This window comes from Phoxinus phoxinus (assembly GCF_949152265.1).
Source record: "Phoxinus phoxinus genome assembly, chromosome: 7".
NCBI lineage: Eukaryota > Metazoa > Chordata > Actinopteri > Cypriniformes > Leuciscidae > Phoxinus > Phoxinus phoxinus.
In genome coordinates, this window is record NC_136882.1 from 7,878,854 (window position 1) to 7,899,822 (window position 20,969).

General features: G+C 37.7%; 2 protein-coding genes across 3 annotated transcripts in view; both read right to left on the bottom strand.

Moving 5' to 3' along the window:
- Positions 1-4,458: 4,458 nt before the first annotated feature.
- Positions 4,459-7,441, bottom strand: sp5a (Sp5 transcription factor a). Its single transcript, XM_079618712.1, has 2 exons — positions 7,079-7,441; positions 4,459-6,187 (listed from the first exon to the last, which is right to left on the bottom strand). Exons 1-2 carry the CDS (start codon positions 7,127-7,129, stop codon positions 5,129-5,131), a joined length of 1,110 nt encoding a protein of 369 aa, XP_079474838.1. The 5' UTR covers positions 7,130-7,441; the 3' UTR covers positions 4,459-5,128.
- Positions 7,442-9,540: 2,099 nt separating this feature from the next.
- The window catches only part of LOC307002319 (myosin-IIIb-like), a 69,079-nt gene continuing 57,650 nt past the window's right edge, over positions 9,541-20,969 (bottom strand). For both annotated transcript variants that reach the window (XM_079619834.1, XM_079619833.1), the window contains exon 11: positions 9,541-10,039. The gene's annotated coding sequence lies outside the window, so the exon portion shown is untranslated. The remainder of the gene's footprint in view (positions 10,040-20,969) is intronic.

Here is a 20,969-nt window from a genome sequence, read left to right on the forward strand (position 1 = left end):
GACTAAGCCATTTTTTCCATGTGCTCAAGTGCTATATGTTTTTCAGTGATTATGATATACATATATTTTTACACACACACACACACACACACACACACAGAGATACAGATACACACACACACACACACACACACACACACACACAATAGTAGTACATTAATCATTTTGTTGGTGTCTTATGTTCTTTCCGAAGGCAACTTGTTTTATTTTTGCAGTTTCAGTCTAATATAGCAGTTTATTCATTTACAGACAAACTCTTTACATTTTTTTTTAAATGAACAATGACTCATTTCTTTCATTGCACTGCACAGTGCCTATAGCAGATTGTTACTTTTTTAAAGCACAAAACCACTATCTTTCAGTGGAAGGATGCTGCTAAGTCAATTAGCTTAATAAAATGTTTATTATTTGTAATATTGCATATGTAGTAGCTATTTTAGAAATGCAATTAGGCAGTCAAGTAACATGTGTTGTTTTAAAGGAAAGAAAGAGAAAGTAAAAGAGAAAGCATGGGACGTTGAGTTAGATGTAAATGCGTTCATCTCTTGACGCAGTGTCACTCCATCCGCGATGCTCTTAAACACCCCAAACAACCTTTGATGCTCAGCTAGGCCTGGGTGTATTCTTTTATATATTTATTTCCCCCCCACATTTAATACTCTAAAATAAACAAGCACATGTTAGATTTGAAGTATGCATGCTTAAGTATGTGTGTCTAAATGGCTGATTCTGCCAGACTCTCGACAGACTCACATCAAAGGAAGATCAGAGTGTGGCATTCAGATCAGGTCACGCTGAGGCTTAAACACACACTCCCTGCAGCAAACACACATGTGCTGTTGTGATAGCCGGACCATATCTCACTCTCTGAAGGAGAGGAACAGCCCGCTCTGCCCCGTGGGAACTCGCAGGGACACACCGAGATCCTTCAGCTTTTCTTCACAATGGGACATTTCCATCATTTGAGTTATTGTTCGTTCTCTGACACCAGTCAAAACAAAGCTGACGCATTTACTAAAGCACATGTTATTTTGTGAACGAAGACCAATTTAGACACACATGGACCCTTTTCACATTTCCAGGCTTCTCAGAAGCGGAAGTCGTCAAAGCTGTGTAAACTTCTGAAGCGATGAAAAAGCTGTGACATTTTTGTATTTTGCTGCACAAGAAAAGAAAGTTTCCATAACTTTCCGGAAGACAGATTGATTGTGTTGGTCAGAAGAGAGAAAAATGTCAAATTTGTCATCACTCGTTGTGTTAGAAACATCACAGCAGTCGTTTACTAATGAGGTAATACAACACAATATATAGTGTTATACATGTGTATTAAAAAAAGAAAGAAAATATAATACTTTACTAGATTTGCAATGTTGATAACTGTGTAAATGCGTCATCGAAATACTCTGCTTTCTTTTGGCTTATATTTTCAATATAATATAATATAAATATAAGTTTCATCTCGGAAATGTGTGAATTTAGTAACAACATGATTAACTGGCCATTTTAACCAAACACAGTTATTTCTATGAGCTTCTCATGGTGTTCACAAATGAAAATTCTGCCATCTTTTACTCAACCTCAAGTTGTCTCAAACCTGTATGAATTTGTTTCTTCTGCTGAACACAAAAGAAGATATTTTGAAGAATGTCGGTAACCAGACAGTTGATGGACCCCATTGACTTCCGTACAAAAAAAAAACTATGGAAGTCAATGGGGTCCAATCAACTGTTTAGTAAACCCGAATAAGTTGGCAAAACTCAAAACATTTAAGGCAATCAATTGCCTCAAATTTTTTAAGTTAAGAAATTCAAAGTTTAAGCAAGCAGAACTAGCAGATTTTTATTTTGTACTTACACATTTTAATTGTTCTTAACTTGAAATGTTTGAGTACACTAATTCATACAATTAACTTAAAACAATCATGTAATCTCAGTGTGAACACTTTTATCAGTATAAACTTAGCTAGCTTTAACAAACTAATCTGCTAGCATACTAATTTGTTAACATATTAGCAATACTATGTTATACAGAAGCACTTGCTGTATGAGTGCAACAATATAAAGGTATTATTTGCTCTCATGAAGATCATGCTCCACTCGTCACCATGATGGTCACTAGCCTAAAACCAACATTAACAGAAATTCTTCTAAATTAGCATAACAAAACATTAATCACTACTAAATCTCCCACTTAACATTAATCTGGCACAAAAAAAACACATTATATTACCTTTCATTTTAGCATTTACTCTCCCTTTCGAGTGCCATCGGCAAAGCATGCTGGGAAATAGACATCCCAGCCGTTTCAGTTAACCTTAAGTTTGTCTAAATTAAAAGAAATAATTTCATAAAACTCAAAACAAATGAAACAGTTCAGTTTACTTAAAATATGTCAGTTCTGTGAACTTGAAAGAAAAAGAAAGTGCTAAATACTCATAAAAGTTCATTTGACTTAACTAATTAGTTTAATTTAAGTTAGTCCTACTCAAACCATTAAATTAATACTCTAAAGTAAACCAGCGCATGTTAGATTGAACAGAATTGTCATTTTTAGGTGAACTATTCTTTTAAGGCCAGACTTACTGAACATGTATTTCTGTGTGTCACTCTGGAAAGAAAGTACTTGCTACAAGCATGAGTGTGAAGAGACAACTAAGAATATCTGAATAATTTTGCATGTACAACAACAACAATAAGCATTTTCATGTTGACAAAAATAAGTATTCATTATAATAAAGTACAACAAAAAGTTGCTGCCTTAAATTTTTAAGTACAATCAACTTGGATGTTGAAGTCATTACAACTTTAAATACATTAAAATGAGTTGAATCTTGTATAACATAAGTTGAACATTGCTTAACTTATTTTGATGAGTTATAATGTAAAAACACATGTTGTAATATAATTTTGTGTATCATATAATTCAGTGTAAAATAGCTGTTTTTAACAATACAGTTTAAAGCTATTTGTTAAATCAATATATTTATAATTAAAGGTAAAAAAAATAGGGCTTTTCTTCTTTACATAATTTAGAAGGTGGTTGTAAAGATATTTAGCTCAATCATGTTTATGTACAGTATGAAGATCCAGAAAATTATTCTGATAACATAGAAACAAAATGCATAAAAACAGTTTTTATAAGTAGTACTGTGAGTTTGGAAACTAGATTTATGGCTTTCATGGAGTGGTTTTAAGAAAAAAAACAATAATAATAATAATAATAACAAATATTGTTTTCCCCCTCAGAATACAGAAAAAACATTTGAGGAACACATTACAAAACATCCAAGCAGGGGCGTAGAATTTAGTAGGGACGCTAGGGACGTGTCCCTACCAATATCCAGTGACATTGATATATATCCCTAGCAATAATTTCGATCAAAACTATATAATGATGTCCCCGTCCCCACCAATATCAAAATCAAACCTATGCCACTGCATCCAAGTGTCCGAAACTTGAACTCAAACACAATCTTCACCAATAAGAGAGTGGTTTTATGAATCCGAATAAAATGCGATTTTTATGATAAGTGGTGTTTAATAAACAAAAATAAGTGGGATATTAAAACCTTTTACAATAACTGCAACAATTATATTTGTAATTGAAATCATTAAAGCAGCATGGCACTAGTTAAGCTGTTGCTGTATATTTGCACTTATATATCTGAAGAGACAACTATACTGCTGAAAACACCTGAGTTATAGATGCTCTGAACACAAGTAAAGTGGGCAAACACTAGAGAAGCGTTTAGTGATTTGACCAACAGAGGCGCTGTTGCTGGAGAAGCAAACACATGATCTTTCGAGGTGCCAAAACACCCCTTCCAAATATCATTAATAAACATATTCATATATTCCAATGTGACTTAGCAATGCTGGTTTTAGATGTTGTCATGTGTGAAACGTTTTGTCAAGGCATGCCAGATTATATAAATTGTAAGAAAAAAAAAAAACTTAATAACCAAATGTTTACTTTGTGGGCTTTCTGTGCAACTATGTCTTTCTCCATGCAAAATGGTCAGTACAATTCAGACATATAATGAATTATTACCATCATACTCCTTCTGAAACTGCCAGAAACCATTGAGTAAAAATCAAAACGCATTGAGATTGAGGTTAAAATTGACTTGATTTGTTATCAATTCAAAACCGCATTAGGATCCGAGTGTGAGCACATCAACATCTGCACTGAAATCACATTAGCTATGCAGTGCATCTGAACATGTTATATCTGAATGGAGCAGATTTGTGCGGCAAGAAATTATATTCTATTTTATAATTAATACCATAGATGGTATTAAATGAACTTTAGATGACATGATAGTAACAGTTCGTCACGTAATTTTTTCATTCATGCGATTCTGAGAAGGTTGTGTTTATAAATTTTACATATCAAACACTGACAGCATCTGCAAAATGCTCACGAGTGACATGAAAAACAGAAAAATACAGCTGACGTCAGTTAATGTTTGCTTTATTGTCATTTTTGCTAACTTAAAAAATCATAATGCCGTCCTTTGAACTCTACGTATCCTAATAAGTGATAAATCTCACAGTGCTTGATTCTCAATCACAGACGCCCAGCAGAGTTTCACTGTTTCTCTGTTAGGCATTTCTCACACACTCACACACTATAAAACTTTGACATCCATATGACTCGCATTTTTCCTCTTCAAAAAATAAATCTATGCACTTTTAATAACAACTCCACCTCACCGTCTGATGTTTCGATGGCATGTACAAGTCATTTTCTTTATTTTCACACAATAATTTTGGAAGTTTAACAGATGGTTTTTAATAGCATGCTAAAACACCCCACAAGGAGCGAAAAACTGACACTTTCATTCAACAAAAGCTATCAATATATTTACAGGATAAAGAAATCTTCCACCGAAGACAGAGATCTTAACACAAGTCAAAACTTGTTAATGTTTAGAGTAGCTCAGGGACGGGACACATTATCCAGGGATCTTTTAGGAACGACTTGAAAATGATATTTACAAGTCCAAGAAAAAAAGACTCCCAGTCTAAGTCTCATGAACCTTTTTAATGAAAAAATAAAAGCTTGCTTTTCACTTCGTTAGGATCCTGAAGATTATATTGCACTAGTCTATGTTCATCTAAGTCCACTACACAGGTCTCAGGTCTTCTCTTTTCACGTAATCAGTCTTTTCGTGACTTTTGCTCTTCTTGTTCTGGTGCGTCTTCACGTGTTTGGCCAAATGGTCGCTCCTCATGAACCTCTTGCAGCAGTCCGGACACACGAATCGCTTTTCCCCCGTGTGAGTCCTCAGGTGCCTCTGTAACTCATCCGATCTGGTGAAACTCTTCCCGCAGAAGAGCCAGTTACACACGAAGGGTCTCTCTCCCGAGTGCCAGCGCAGGTGCGCCTTCAGGTGGGACGTTTTCCCGTATACTTTCCCGCATCCGGGGATGTGACAGATGTGCTGCTTCTTTTTCCCGGGCTCGTCGCTGGAGCTGGACGACTGACAGTTGGGACACCGGCATCTCCGGCAGCGCCGGGCCGTGGCCAAGGGGGATTTGGTGTGGAGAAGGGCTGCGATCTGGGTCTGGTACTGTGCAAAGTCTGTGTGTCCCAACACCAAACCCCTCTGGATTGGGAAGCGGTGGGGACCGAGAGGCGACGGGTGGCTGACGTGGTTTCCCTGCTGAAGGCTCCACCACGGTATATCCTCGCCCGGGTTTGGAGAGAGCTGTCTCGGCTGCTGATGGACCAGGCCCGAGTGTCCCGGGACAAAACCGGGAATGGAGGGTGGGATGGGGGCCGGTGCGGCGTAGGTGACGGCGGGAACGTAGGTTGGCGGACAGCTCGACTGTAACGACTGCATTGAACATGGCAACATCTTAACCGGAGAGAAGTCATATGGATACGTGGGATCGGCCGGAGGGGTTAACGGGAGCTCATGGTGGGAGGCGTAGGAGCCCTGCAGGTGAGATTTGGAGGATAGTCCAAAGGAGGTATTGCCGGAAAGCGCGGATTGGTGATTCGCCTCGTTACTCCACGGGTGGAAAATCCGTGACGGCGACCCGAGGGTCGTGTCGTAGGGAACTTGAATAAAGTCCGTGTGGGCGGATCCGTGATGATGACCGATCCGGTTACACGTCGCCGCTAAAAGTGCCAGAGGAGAGTGTTTGCTGTTTTCCGGCGAGGAGTTTGGAGTGCGATCCTGGACCGTGAAAAAGAGTCATGTTAAATATTTACACATGACACATGGTTAAAAAAAACACCTTTTGGCACGTTTTGCTCAATAATTCCTACACAATTATCATGCAAATGTACTTTATTTTACAGGGTTTATGAAGGAATTGAAGCAATATGCAGATATAATTTCAAAACGAGCCAAGCAAATTATTATGGACAGACATTTAATTACAATTTCTATAACTTTAGCTGCATTGGTGAAATATGTTTAGAATCGATTTCAAGTAACCATTTGACTCATTATAAAGTTCACACATGGTTTAGCATTACATTTACGATTAAAGGCTAAATTAGTTACACTTACAATGAGTTTGTTGGCTTGCTCCAAAAACCAATCTGCGATGTTTGACACACTGTAAAAAACAAACAATAAAAAACACTAAATTGAATTTGAATTGCATTCAAAATAAAAGTAAAAAATAAAAACTACAATAGCAAGTTTATTGCACTTTTTTTTTTACAACTGAATTTAATTAGAGATGATTCAAATCGAACTGTAAGTTCTGTAAAGTAATAACTTTTACAGTAAAAACTGTTAAATCGAACTGTAAGTTCTGTAAAGTAATAACTTTTACAGTAAAAACTGTTAAATCGAACTGAAAACTCTATTTAATTAAAGTATACCAATGATAACTAATTAAATTCACGGAAAAGGCATTCTCATACTTCTAATGTGCACACGTTTGCTTAATGATAAATCTGAAATCGTTTAAATAATAGTTCTTGGAATAAAGCAATAATATCTCGTTATCGTTGGTTCAGAGACACTCGAGCATCGTTTCCTCGCGTTATACCAGTGACGCGCGTCGCGCTTTACGAACGACATTTTCAACAATATCTGAAAGTTTTGACGAACCTGCAGAAATGCCTGTAGTGTGTCGTTCCTCAGCACAGCCACAGCTGCCATGGCAACACTTCCTCGAGTTCCTCAAGCTTCTCGATTTAAAGCAGCCAAATGCAATTCTTCAAAATAAAAAAGACTTGAGCGTGTAGTGCGTGTTGTGCGCGGTGGCGTCGCGTCCTCTCCTCCAGCTATCCCTGGACTATCTGAGGGAGTGAAGGATCACTTCTTTGGATTTGATAAGGACTTTGGTGGGCCGCCAGCCAGTCAGGAGTGAGATTTATGACTTTGAAGTTCGCCGCTGCCCAATCATCAAAGAAGAGCGGCTCTTTGAGAGGGGGAAGCAAATCCTCTGAATCCACACAAAGCTCCTATGGTGTGTTTGTTGGTCTGGATAAAAGGGCTGATTATTAGTGGGGGGTGGGACGGGTGGGGATAAAGGCGGGACAATTAATGAAGTAATCACTATGTGGGAAATGTATATACACAAATAATTGGATTTTCTTGATCAAAGACCCCCTCGCCGCCTGGAGACCCCCGCTATTGGATGCCGGAGTCACCCGATCCCCCTTTCTGTAATTAAGGATTTGTTGTGCGACAATGCGACTGTGTGTTATCTCCAGAGATCTCGCGCGGGCTTATGAGATAACTTCAAGAGGAAGGAACCATTTGACTCAGTATAAAGTTCACACATAGTTTAACATTTAATTTACGATTAATGGCTAAATTAGTTACACTTACAATGAGTTGGACTCCAAAAATCACAGAGAACAAGCCATATCAGTCAGTTATTATAATACACAATGTGAGCTAGTAGCCTATAGATACGTTTGCAATGGTGTCTTTCAAAATAGAATTGTTCAAATATAATCTAGTGATTTAACAATTAGAAATTGCAAGTTGTCCTGCATGTGAGAAAATGCAGTAGGCTAATACAATTTGCTCACATTTTAGATCAGGGTCCAATTCTCACTATTAACTATGACTTTGCCTCACTAAACTCATAATTACTGCTGGTTAATAGTTAGTAAGGTAAGTTGCAGTTAATAGTTAAGTTTAGGTATTATGATTAAGGGATGTAAAATACGGTCATGCAGAATAAGGCATTAATATGTGCTTTATAAGTACTAATAAACAGTCAATATCATAGTAATATGATGCTAATAAGCAACTTCTTAATAGTGCGCATTAGACCCTAAACTGTTACATTTTAATTGAATTACAAATAACCCAACATGAAATTGGGTAACACTTTACAATAAGGTTTTTATTAGTTATCATGCACTAATAATGAACTGCGCTTTACAGCATTTATTCACATTTGTCAATGTTAATTTCAAGATTTACTGATACATTATTAATATCAAAAGTTGTATGTGTTAACATTAATGCACTGTGAAGTTACATGAACATACAATGAAACGCTGGATTTTTAAATGTTAACAAAGATGAACAAATACAGTAACAAATGTGTTTCTCATGGTTATGTTAGTTAATACATTCACTAATGTTAACTAATGAAACCTTATTGTAAAGTGTTACCAAATATGTCGACAGATAACACATTTTCCCAGAGCTTTTTTAACAAATAATAAAAAATAAGGCTGTCAACAGAACGGCTCTCAAATCACATGCACTAATTGATTGTGACTAAAGAACAAAAAGAACAAGTGCTTGCTTATTGTTCTCATAGTTGAAAAGACAAATGATTTAGTAAAGAACAGTCCCACAGCACCCTGAGCGTCGACCCGTCGGGGTGTGGAGATGACACGACGATGATGACGATGATGATGATGATGATGTCTTAGTTGTGTGATTTGCAGGCTGGCGAGAGGAGGAGATCCAGTCTTTGAGAAAGTCTGAACATTTTCCAGTTCTCCTCCCTCTTCTCCACCCCGAACCAGTCAAGCTTTCAATGCAACCCAGTCTCCGACACACGTGACGCCTCCACAAACATTACAGGAACCAAGCATCGTAAACGAGTGCTCACGTGAAAATTGCTTCAAAGTTTGGCAGTTTCGAAGTTTTGCCGGCGAGTAAACTGTCATGTCAGTGAGCGCAGCTTCCAATGTGAGCAGTAGACTAAATAAAAACAAGACAAGCAAACTCCCACAGAGAGATGCCTCTAATCTATGACTTTTAAACTGTCCCTTTCCAGCAGTTTGGAGTGCTTGATGTTGAAGCAGATCAGCTCTTTTGATGGGATTAAGGTTTCTCACATAGTAACGGGGGAAGGAGGGGGGATCCCACAGGGAGGAGGTCTCAGTTTTCCCAAAGTCCTTAGAGAATCGCAAGGGGACACAATTCTGCTTATTCTTCTTAAGTCACTGTTTTAACTAAACATCTCTCTTTACATACGAGTATATTCCTGGGTCCAGATAGGTTCATAACGACCACAGATTTTAATTCGGGTTATACGGTGCGTGCAAAGAGTTTTAAAAGAAGCAGCACACGATAAATGACAAAAGTGCAAACTTGATTTGGTTGACTTTATTTCTCAGACATATTAGGATACAAAACAGCCGGTGAGATTGGATTGAGAACACCAACCCAAGCGCGCTTGCCATTCACAGGATCGATTACCAGAAAAGGGAGTTTTATATCAACACAAAAATGAGTGATGCAGAGAACAAGGTATACACACTTTATGGTCAGTCGCTCATAAATCCCTCAACTTAAAAAATAAATAAATAAAAGCGGCACAGTGAGTCAGCCATCGCTCATCTAATCATGTTGTTTGGCAACAAATTATTGTAAATATGAACAGTTCAACAGGCTGCCTTTGAGAGTCCTTATATAATTAACCATAACATGTGTTTTTCATTTTTATTCGAAGAAAACTGATAAATAGCACGTTCGCCTTTCATAATAAATACGCAAATCCAAATACTGAGAAAATAATGCATACATAAATAATCGTTCCTCATTATTTTATATGTACAGCACATTTCGTAGCAAAACAGTGGAAAAGGCAATCTGTAAAAGAAGAAAGAAAGAGCGTGATTAGTTTTAGCAGTTATACATAAAACATAAACGCACGCATTTGATCCTGTAAAGCTTGATATTAAATAACAGTGCGATAAATCTAATTTGATCAAATGGAATAGTTTATCGAACCTTTATACAAAAATATGACAAAAAAATACAAGTTTGCAGTGCACATGTGTTTGTTGTTGAGCATTATTTTTGATGGCTCATACTCGAAGAGGGGAAAAAAACACCTCAGTTTGCCCAAAAAGAGCAAAAAATATGACATTTGGTGAAGTTATATGGCCAAAAAGAAAGATGAAGTTCGGATAGCTTGTAATGTAAATCAATGAGATCTTTATAACAGACGACATGCATAAAACGCATATACATATCAGCTGTCAATCTCAACTCTCAACAACATGTACAGATATATATATATATATTGCTCACTGTTCATTTAGGTAACAAATGAAACCTTATCGTAAGGTGTTATAAAAATGTGAAGGGGGACTTATATAATTATGCTTTACGGTCTTTTACTTGATAAAAGTATATACTAACAATCAGATGACAGAAGATTGTGTGCAACAGGTTTTTTTCAGCCAAGTTTTCATCATGTTAATAATTTAGTGACCAAAGAAACCGTAGGCTTTAAAGGGTTAATGGGAGATCTTAATCAAACCATATGTAAATATTGTGAAATATCAGGAGTTCTCTGGTGACACACAACTTTAAGTGACGTCTCCTGACAAGATCACGGCGCTGTCTGCGAATTTTTGATAAAACTGTCAACAGTGAGTTTCTTCATTTGTGGCTCTTCCCCGGACAGGTCAGTGCCGTGTCTAGCTTTTCATGTTCTGTTGGACAGACAGCAGAAGAAAATAAGTGAAAATAAGTCTAAAGAAGAAAAAAGGGTCTCCACATCTGTCTCGCACACAAGAGCAGGAGAGATGGAAAGGCAGAGAAATGCTCGGGGCTACCGGGTACGAGAGCCTCTGTAATGGTGTCTCGTATGAGAAAACATCTGTGAATTTCCTCAGTGATCTACAACAAAGTCCAACTCAGAGTAGTCACTCAGCGGGCCTTTGAAGTTTCTCCCTGACAGAAAGCTGCCATTGTGTTCTGCCCTCGACGCGGTGTAGCCTGACTCTGCTCTTGCTAATTTCCAACATTTTCCCCTGAAACCTGATACTGTTGCCTGCGCTCGGGCTGCGCGTTTAAAAGGAGCGCTGCGCTGACGGGCCTCGGGTCAGGAGATGAGGGAGAGGTCGTCCCTTAACCAGCCGCTCGCCGCTGTGTGTGGCATCGCTCGGTTCCCGCGGTAATTGTTGGGGTCACGTCTGGCTTCCTCGAGCGGGATCAGAGGTTTCGGATTATACCGAGGGGGCTGGACATATAGTTCATGGATATTTACTAATTTTAGATTCAGTCTGACGGGGCTTGAAGTTCTGTGCAGATGTTTGTCCTTGGGAGAATTGTGGCTCTTTTTTTGTTTTGCCGAATTAATCAAACGCTCCAGTTTGAGTGCAGAGAGCGAGATAATTAACATTCAGATTTCATTATAAACTCATATCAACAAATTATTTTGTAGGCAAATTAATATTAAACAATGGTAGGCCAAATGGAATTAGATATAATGTTTAAACCATTAGAGCTGCAAAATCCACAAATCCCAGAGGACAAAGTGTTGCTCAGAGCTCAAGAGACTTAAAGGTAGGGTAGGCAATTTCAGAGCAGCTAGTGATAGTGTTTACACAGATATACACAGAACAGCTCCAGGTAGAACATCACAGGTTGCCATGTCGTGATTGACCCTTCGCAGGGAGTTTGATTGACAGGTGATCTGACCAATCATACTTCGCCATCCGCCATTTTGTCCGACAGCAGTCAGGAGAGTTAGTAGATTAACATGGGAGGATTTGAACTTGAGAAGCGGAGTGTACTGACGCCTTTCTGCGGTTAAAACAACATTCCTTCTGATGTTCATTCATGTTTATTTGATGCTATAAATGAACTAGAAGGAAGAGATGATCGGTTCACGAGCAGCTTTAACTGAGGTGACACAGCGATCTGGCAGACACATTAAAGAGCCACAAAACTTTTTTTTCTTTCAAAAAATGACCAAATTTGAAAGGTGAGACATTGTTTAATACATTTAATATAAAGTAAAAGTTACCGAAAAGTAACCTGGTCTGTCTCCTCTCTGCTCCGCGATGTGTTTTTCACTGCGTGACAAAATGGTGTGTGTGTGAGAGCGGCGTAGCTTGTCGGAGATAGCGACAGTAACTAAGGGGGGCGGGTCTTTGCGAACGGTCAATTACGGTTACAACGTGGCGTGAACGCAGCGTAAGCTGGATGTTTTGGTTCAGCAGGAACTGTAAAAGACGGCTGCGGTTTCGTTTGTGGCTCTCAGTGACTGACGTCTAACTCTGCATTGCATGAAACACACTGATGACGTGTGATGTCTGCGAGAGCAAGTGTGCGGAGGTGTGGAAATGCATATATGTTGACAGGCAGGTAGGACATTTTTTGGTCATTTGACTTCCACAGAAGATCTATGTACATGTTTTAATATTTAGATCACTTCTATTATTGATTGCTATCAGGATGTGAAGAGAGTTTCAACCAGAATAACCAAAAGTGTTTATGAAAAAAAAGAGCTACCCTACCTTTAATTGAGCTTTTAGCTGTGCTTCAGAATCAACTTTATCTCAAATGTTTCTCCTGAAATGCATATATGAAAATGCATGTAGACTCAAATATGTTAATAATAGTCAATAATGCATATAATAATAGAGCTGTAAAGCAAATGTAGAAGGCAGCTCAGATCATCTGGTCTTGGAATAATTTGATATTTTACAAATATCTTAATTGGTGAATCAGGAGACTTAAGCAATAGACTTCATTTGATTTTCATTTCATCTATTTGAGTAACGATTCAGATAGTAAAGAGATCGAGTTTAGTTTAGCATTTTAATGCATTTAGGGCCGTGTGTCCACCAAAGCGGTTTTAGCCAGATGAAAACTGCTAGCTGGAGGCGTTTCAGCCGTATATTTCACCGTTTTTTCAGTTGAGACTTTTGGTTTCTATAATATGGAAAATCTGCAGGAGTGAATCTGATTTCACAGATAGCTTATTTCTGAATATAAAATGTCGACAGAATGTGAAGTGCTTGCTCTGGTCCTTGTTTAAGTGACTTTGTGCATTGTTGTTGTCATCTGTTGATGTTGTACAAGCAGGATGTGGTGGTTAGTCGCTTTGGTATTTGTCCCGCCCCTCCTCCACTGTGATTGGATGGCTGGGTAAAAAGTGACAGTGATGAGCTCTGATTTTTATTCAAAGTCTCGTTGTGTTGCTGCTAATTTTTCTTTTTTAAATACACAGCGTTCCCATTGAAATACTTAAAAAAATAATCTGGCTTTGGTGAATAAAATGCTTTGGTGGACACACAGTGGTTATATTGTTTTAGTGGTTATATTGAAGTGATTATATTATATCCTAGTTATCCAACCCAGGGTAGGTTATTACAGTTACAGTAAGTATATGTTAGTATAAGTTAGCTAAAACAAAAACTAACAACATAAAAACATGTTTCATTACTAATAACAATAACTGAAATAAAATATAATTTGAACAAAACTTAAAGTTTTTATTTGATTTAGTTGCCAAGGAAACATTTCTTAATTGAATTTGGTTTAACTTGTTGCACTTACATAACTAAAACTAAACAAAATGACTTAACCTTTAAGTAAAATTAAAACCAATTAAAAATATTAATAAAAACTACAATGGTATCTCTAAATAATATAATAATATCCATGATACTGATCCAACCACTTTTTCTTTACAGCACCGCTCAAAAGTTTGGAAACATTAAAGGTTTATTAATGTTTTTGAAAGAAGTCTCTTAATCTCACCAAGGCTAAATTTATTAGATTAAAAACACAGTAAAAACAGTAATATGAAATATTATTACAATTTAAATTAATTGGTTTCTGTTGTACTATATTTTAGAATGTAATTTATTCCTGTATTCAAAATCCATTACTCCAGTTTTCAATGTCACATGATCCTTCAGAAATCAAACTTTTGACCGGTACTCTGTCCTTAAAGATCTTTTTATTTATGTATATGATGCCAGAATTGATATTTTGATAAACAGGAAAAGCTTAGCATAGAGAAGCTAAGGATTCACTCTGAAATAGGTCAATTACTGTCCACAGGTATACAGAGATGAGTCCGTCTACACGAGTCGCTGATTAGTTGTTTCTCCTGCTGAATGTACACCTCTCTCAGCGCCTGCTCAGTGGCAGCTGCGAGCACCATCTGGGAGGGCTTCGGCGAGGCCAAACAAAACAGGTTACACCTTCGGCCATGCCAAGTGCTGTCGCCTATTCCTGGTCTGCAGAAACAACAGGGGCTAATCGCAATTTCATGCTCTGATTTTCCCCAGACCTCAATCCAAGCCCCGCAGGACAAGAAACTTCAGCTCATTTTCAGGAGATATGGGCTACACGCGCTCCCATATGGCCGTGCGCGGGACAGTGTTCAGCTCATACCCCATGATTACAGAATTCAGCATTTCAGCATCACTTGTCTCTATACTTCAGTTTTGTACTATCAGTGTCTCAAAGTAGGTTTGCATACATCACAGGAGAAATCGGTCTCACCGTCTTGTCACATGTCAAATTATATATTGCGTTTAATAGCATTCATGGTAGAATGCCATTATTTATTTTTTAAATAAAATGGACAACTATGCTTATTTTACAGCTAGCATTTTATTTGTCCTACATACACACAAATAAATTACATTTGAACTATTTTATACATACTTGCACAAAATTAACTTGTTTATTAAAGAATAAAAAAATATATTTTTTTGTGTTTTTTTTTTTTTACATTGAGTCTCCTTTTTAAACAAGTAACTCTGCTGGTCTGACTGCCAATTAGTGTACAATCTGATACAAGTAATTTTCACATACACTACACCTTTAATTGATCAAATGTGATTTATAATGTTATAAAAAAAGTATATTTCAAATAAATATTCATTAAAATTCACAAAAATATGAAGCAGCACACCTGTTTTCAACCTTTATAATAATCAGAAATGTTTCTTGATCATCAAATCATCATATTATAATGTTTTCTGAAGGATCACATGACTAAAAACTGCAGTAATCTGAAAATTCAGCTTTGATCACAGGAATAAATTACATTTTAAAATATATTCACATAGAAAGCAGTTATTTTATATTGCAATAATATTTCACAATATGACTGTATCAGCCTTGGAGAGCATAAAAGACTTCAAAAACATTTAATTTTTTATTACTGACCCCAAAGTTTTCAACAGTAGCGTAACAAATATTGAAATGGTTTATTTATATTGTTTGCCCGTTTAGATTATCATAGTTTTAACTACAAAACTGTTTTTTTAAATGATTTTCATATTTTAAGAGCAAGATTTGAGGTACAGTGATAAGAATTAAAACATTTGCAATGCAGCAAAAATAAATGAAGCCACAGTGAAAAGCTCTCAAAACAGTTTTAGAAAAAAGTTGGAAATCAAGTCGTCCCGGGACATAAAAGAGATTGTCGTTAAGGAACCGGAAATCGATTGTCAAAGTATAGACTGGTTTGGAAAACCTTAAATCTTTCAGACACAGTTGAGCTAATAGCTCAGTTACTACAGAGAGACAGATGACGAACATTGGCAAGATTTAGGCATATTCAAGTCCAAATGCAGCGGGGTAAAATCTCCCACTTTTATCCCTTCGGTATTCACTCAGTGCTCATGCAAATGTGGGTAATTCAGCGGGGCATAGAAAGCCCTCAACAAATTGCAGGTGTTAGGAAGCCGAAACAAAGGCCACTACAAGCCCTAATGGCATCCACCATCATTAGCAAGTCTTTGATGTGCGTACTCCACTCACTCTTTTATCTCCTTCTCCCCCTCTCAGCCCTTCTCTTTCTACATCTTACGCTATAGCTCGCTCTCTCCTTCTGTCTTTCTCCTCGCAACCCTCTCTCTTTCCGCGGTTCTTCATTAAATCAGTCTTTAGGGAGGGCGCCCACCCCTGTACCCGACATCTGTTTGGCTCTTATGCCTGTCTGTCTGTCACACATCAGTCAGCGTAAAAGTGTCGCGCTGCTAATCTGAAAATATCCTAAAGTACCTGTTTATTCGGAGAGGCGGCAAGCAAAGACGCCAAAATAAAGTGTTTACTTTCATTCCCAGCTTTATTATCCCGCCGCGATTAGGAGGTGCAGCTCGCGGGAAGCGTTTACTAGCAAATGAACATATATGGGAGTGCGGGAGTGTGTGTTCTTGTGTATCAATAGCAGGTTACCTGCTTTACATCCCAGCAGGTTTGAAAGAGAGGCTTTGGAAACACTGCTATTCAAAACTCTTCCTTTGAACTCTAGAGGATATAGAGACAGGACAATGCTAGTCTATTTGTGCTCCCCCTTTGAAGTCCACCCTGTCTATTAGTATGAGAGAGTGTGCTGTCTGACAATAAATACTCCTCTATCTAAAGATTACGTCTGCAGAATATCTGAAAGGTGCCACATTGCTCTGCATACTTGGGAAAGAAAACACACGGTCTAGAACAAACAGTTAAAAGCGAGGGGGAAACTCTTCGGCGGAGTGCATACCACATTAAAAGAGAGCGTCAGGCGCTCCAGATGCGGAGGGCGCTTTAATGAGCGCAAAGAATAGGCAGTCCTGCGTTTATGGAGAGTTATTGAGATATTAAAGAGCACAGGTGCAGGGCCAAGCTTGAGCTTCTGACACCAGATCAGCTTTGCTTGTCAATAAAAGGACACATACTTTACGCCATATACAGTGTTTGATACAGTCTCGGTTAAAGAATGTCTTCTGGAGAACAGTCCCCGCCGTGGAGGCAAACTTCAGACGGGTTCAAAAACTAGAGAGCTTGTTCAAAATTGATTTCCATGGCAAAACAGGGCCAACATAATCTAGGGAACAAGATCTCTCTTAATGGATTCGATGTTCTTTAAAGAGGCACTCGCGGGTGTTAGAGTGACCTATTTCAGCCGGCGCTTTTCAGAGGAACTAAATATTCTCAGACGGGGAATAATGCTCGCAGAATATTCTCATTACCGCCTCATCCGAGCACAAGAAAACTGGACACGGACAGCTATGATTAGAACTAGAGCTGGTCGGTATGCACACACTGACACACAAACACTGACAAACACACATTCACAGGACTTTGTGATGATCATGTATGTATATTGTCTCTGTCACACGCATTACTGCCTTTCGAAATTAGGCTTCAAGTAATCGGTTCATTTTAGTTCAGTGTTTTAGAAGGAAGTTGCATGGAAAGTTGAGTATTAAATCGACACTTTCGGTAAAACATAACAATGAATTCTAAAACCAAAATCTGACAATGAGACATTGAATCGGTGAGGCCATTTATGAACAAGGAGGATCTTTATTCACTGTAATACATGGGAAAGCACTCGTGTTCACAGAAGTGTGCATAATGTGCCTGCTTGAAAATCACTCACAGTAATATTTGTCTTTAAAATGTTTTCCAAATATGTCACAAACTTGGCATAAATTTAAAGATCAAAATTTCCGAAAGCCTACCCAAAATTTCTGGAAAAAAAAGTACAAAAGCTGTCACTGGGACGGCACCCTTTCAAAAGCTAAAGAGTGACCTTAAAGGTTCATATTGGTACCAAAAGTGTATATACAGTATTATTATATTATAACATTTTGAAAGGTACCGTCCCAGTGACAGCTTTGTACCTTTTTTTTCTGAGTTTACCAATCTCTAACCTCAAAATAGTTCAGTGGGAAACTGCTTTATGATGCATGTAAAAAGGAAAGAGATGAGAAGGTAATAAGAGGAAGCACTTTATTTTACAGCCCCATTTCGGATGTACACACTATATACTTATTGTTGCAATTACAATAACTGGGTAATAACTAGGTACTAGTCCTGAACCTACCCCTAAAACTAACCTTAACCCATGAGGTTACCTTATATTACTCAGTAGTTTCTTGGTAAGTACACTGTAATTACATTGAAAGTGCACGTGTGAGGAGTTTTTGCTCTGAGGAAGGAAAACGGACATCAGCTAGATACAAATGAGGACATTAGTTGTAAAAATGAACAGAGGAAACTGGACAACACTAAAGAAAGATCATGAAAATTTAGATAACTGAAAAATCTATTTCTACACACTCGTCTACGAAAACAACAAAGTATGCAACATTTTGAATATCCACGGACCATTAAAATAAATAGCAAATTTAGATCAGCTGTTTTCAAATTCATCTCTTCAGGACAAGCAAATTTCCCAGCATCTGAGAGCAATGTTTCATTACCATTATTTGACTCTAATTATTAATATGGGATATGTGTAAACCTGCGTAAAATACAAGAACAAATTCATCCACTTTTTTATAGTGACAGAAATTTACTGAACAAATGCCAAATTGGCTTCTTACCAAAACGTCACACATCAGATGAGGCATCCACTCGGTGGATTGTAATTGATTAACAAAGCAACCGAAATGTTCCTCTGCTTCATCGATTTCAAAGAAACAAACCTTCATATAGTGTTTGGCATGAGAGTCTTCAAATCAAAATGACTGACAGCAGTTCTGAAGGAAAAACCTCATCAAATCAACATAAACTACTGTTACAATTGGCTACAAACAAACAGATCTCCTCACTGCAATATATGCATCAATGAATTAATGAGAACCCGATCCAGAACAGACTCAACAAACATAACGTGCCATAAACGGACAAAAAAAAAGAGATTGTACCATTACTGAACTGAAATATCAAACCACCAGAATCATTTTGATATGAAATCTACCTGCAACATGCAGACGTAACATGCAATAATACAATTTCATTCTTTGAAAATATTGGAAATGTAACCTTGCCAACTCCAATAAGGCAAGCATGCTAATAAGGCTGTTCTCTTTCAGCTGAAAGAGAGAGCCAGAAAAATATAGAGAGAGTTTGAGAGAATAAGATCAGTCTACATCTTCACTAAAGATCAGATTTTCTTCTGGGCCCTGAGGGGTCAACAACTTCAGATGAACCAAATGATATGCAGATTTCATTAAACAGCGCCACAAATTGGCTTGTGTGCGCTGTGCGGCCCTTCTCATCTGAGAGAGAGATTTGTCCAGAATTTCTCATCTAGAATCTCGTCTACACCAACATCACGGCATGTCCGCCAATGTTGTGTTGAAAAAAAAAAAAAAAAAGATTTAGAAAAAAAGTAAAAAAAGAAAACCATGTTTAAAGAACAAAGTGGAAAACAATTTGAAATGCAAGGCATTCATAACAGTCTTATCTTGCTCTCTTCATGTCTTTTTGTCTCTGTTTCTGTGAGAGGGGGGATCAAAAGCAAAGAATCACTTTTCATGTGCTAATGTTATCTGCCTCCTTGAGGAGAATTCAAATTAATGATTGTATCATTATTGGTTTGATAAACTGTGTTTAATGAAAGAACTATATCAAGGATGTGAATCAAAAATAAGAAAGACATTGTAGAGTATTCCTCAAACTTTCCATAACCATGAGAGGCTTTGAAATGCAGATATTGCCTGACGCCATGAGATAAGGTCAAATCTATCTGTGAGTGAGCAGGGCTGCCCTAAACATCACACAATATTCAAAAGGACAGTTCAATATTTGGTTCATAGGGCCTTAAAAAAGTAGGTTAAGACAATAAGGACCATTTAAAAAAAAGGTAAATAAATGTATTCTCTGATCTTTCATTGTTTATAATTCAAAATATAATATTTCATTTGGGTGAATTATTTTGATAACTTTACATATAATTAATCTTTATATATAATACTCATGTATTATAATAATCTTCATGTATTATTTAATAATACTGTCAGGTACAGGTGTTATGAAAGTAGCGAGGACTCAGGTGCAGAGTTTATGGGCTTTTAATGATAATAAAATAAAACAAAACAGACAACAAAAACTACACAGAGGGGGAAAACAGACTTGACTTGAACAACAAGACTTGGCTTAAATTGACTTGACTTGACAGAACCAGATAACAGAGAAACACACGGTGTACATACGACGACGAACCAGCACAGTACTGAAAACACAAGGAGAATAAATAGGGAGAGCAAACAAAGCAGGTTAAGAGGGAGGACAGGTGGGGCAAATTATCAATAATCAGGAAACAAGATGGGCCGGGCAAGACAAATTGACAGGAGAGGACATGGCACAAGGAAACACATGACAAGCCATGTGCTCACACCAAACAGGAAAAAAACACAAGCACATGGCCAGTAAAACAAATCATAAGCCATGTGCTCATACAAAACGAGACATGAACATGCAGCCAATGAGAACACTCAAAAGCCACGTGTTCACACAAAACATGACAACATGAAAGCACACAGGTAGTGTAAAACACAAGCATTGTGCTACACAGTACGAGACCGGCATGCCAGTTTGGTTTCGGTTCTGTCGGGATTCGGACATTCACGTTGTGATCCAAACACCACGCCCCGCACATGTAACACGGCATACAGACAAGAGAGCGCACGGCTAGAGAATGCTCGAAGCCGCACGCCCATACAAGACAGATGAACAAATGAAGACCCGTTAACAGTTTGTAGCAGTAAACGAAAGGGTGCTATATCGATCACAAGTTCAATATGGAGCACCCCAAGGCTCAGTAATAGGACCGTTGCTTTTCAACCTATACATGCTACCCTTGAGAGATATCATTAGGAAGCATGGCGTTAGCTTTCACTGTTTCGCTGATGATACTCAGCTCTATCCTCGCGCCCTGACGAAACTTACCAATTCTCCGAATTAACAGAATGCATTCTGAATTTTTCTGAAATGATCAATTCTGAAAAAAACTGAGATTTTGATTATTGGACTATGTAGA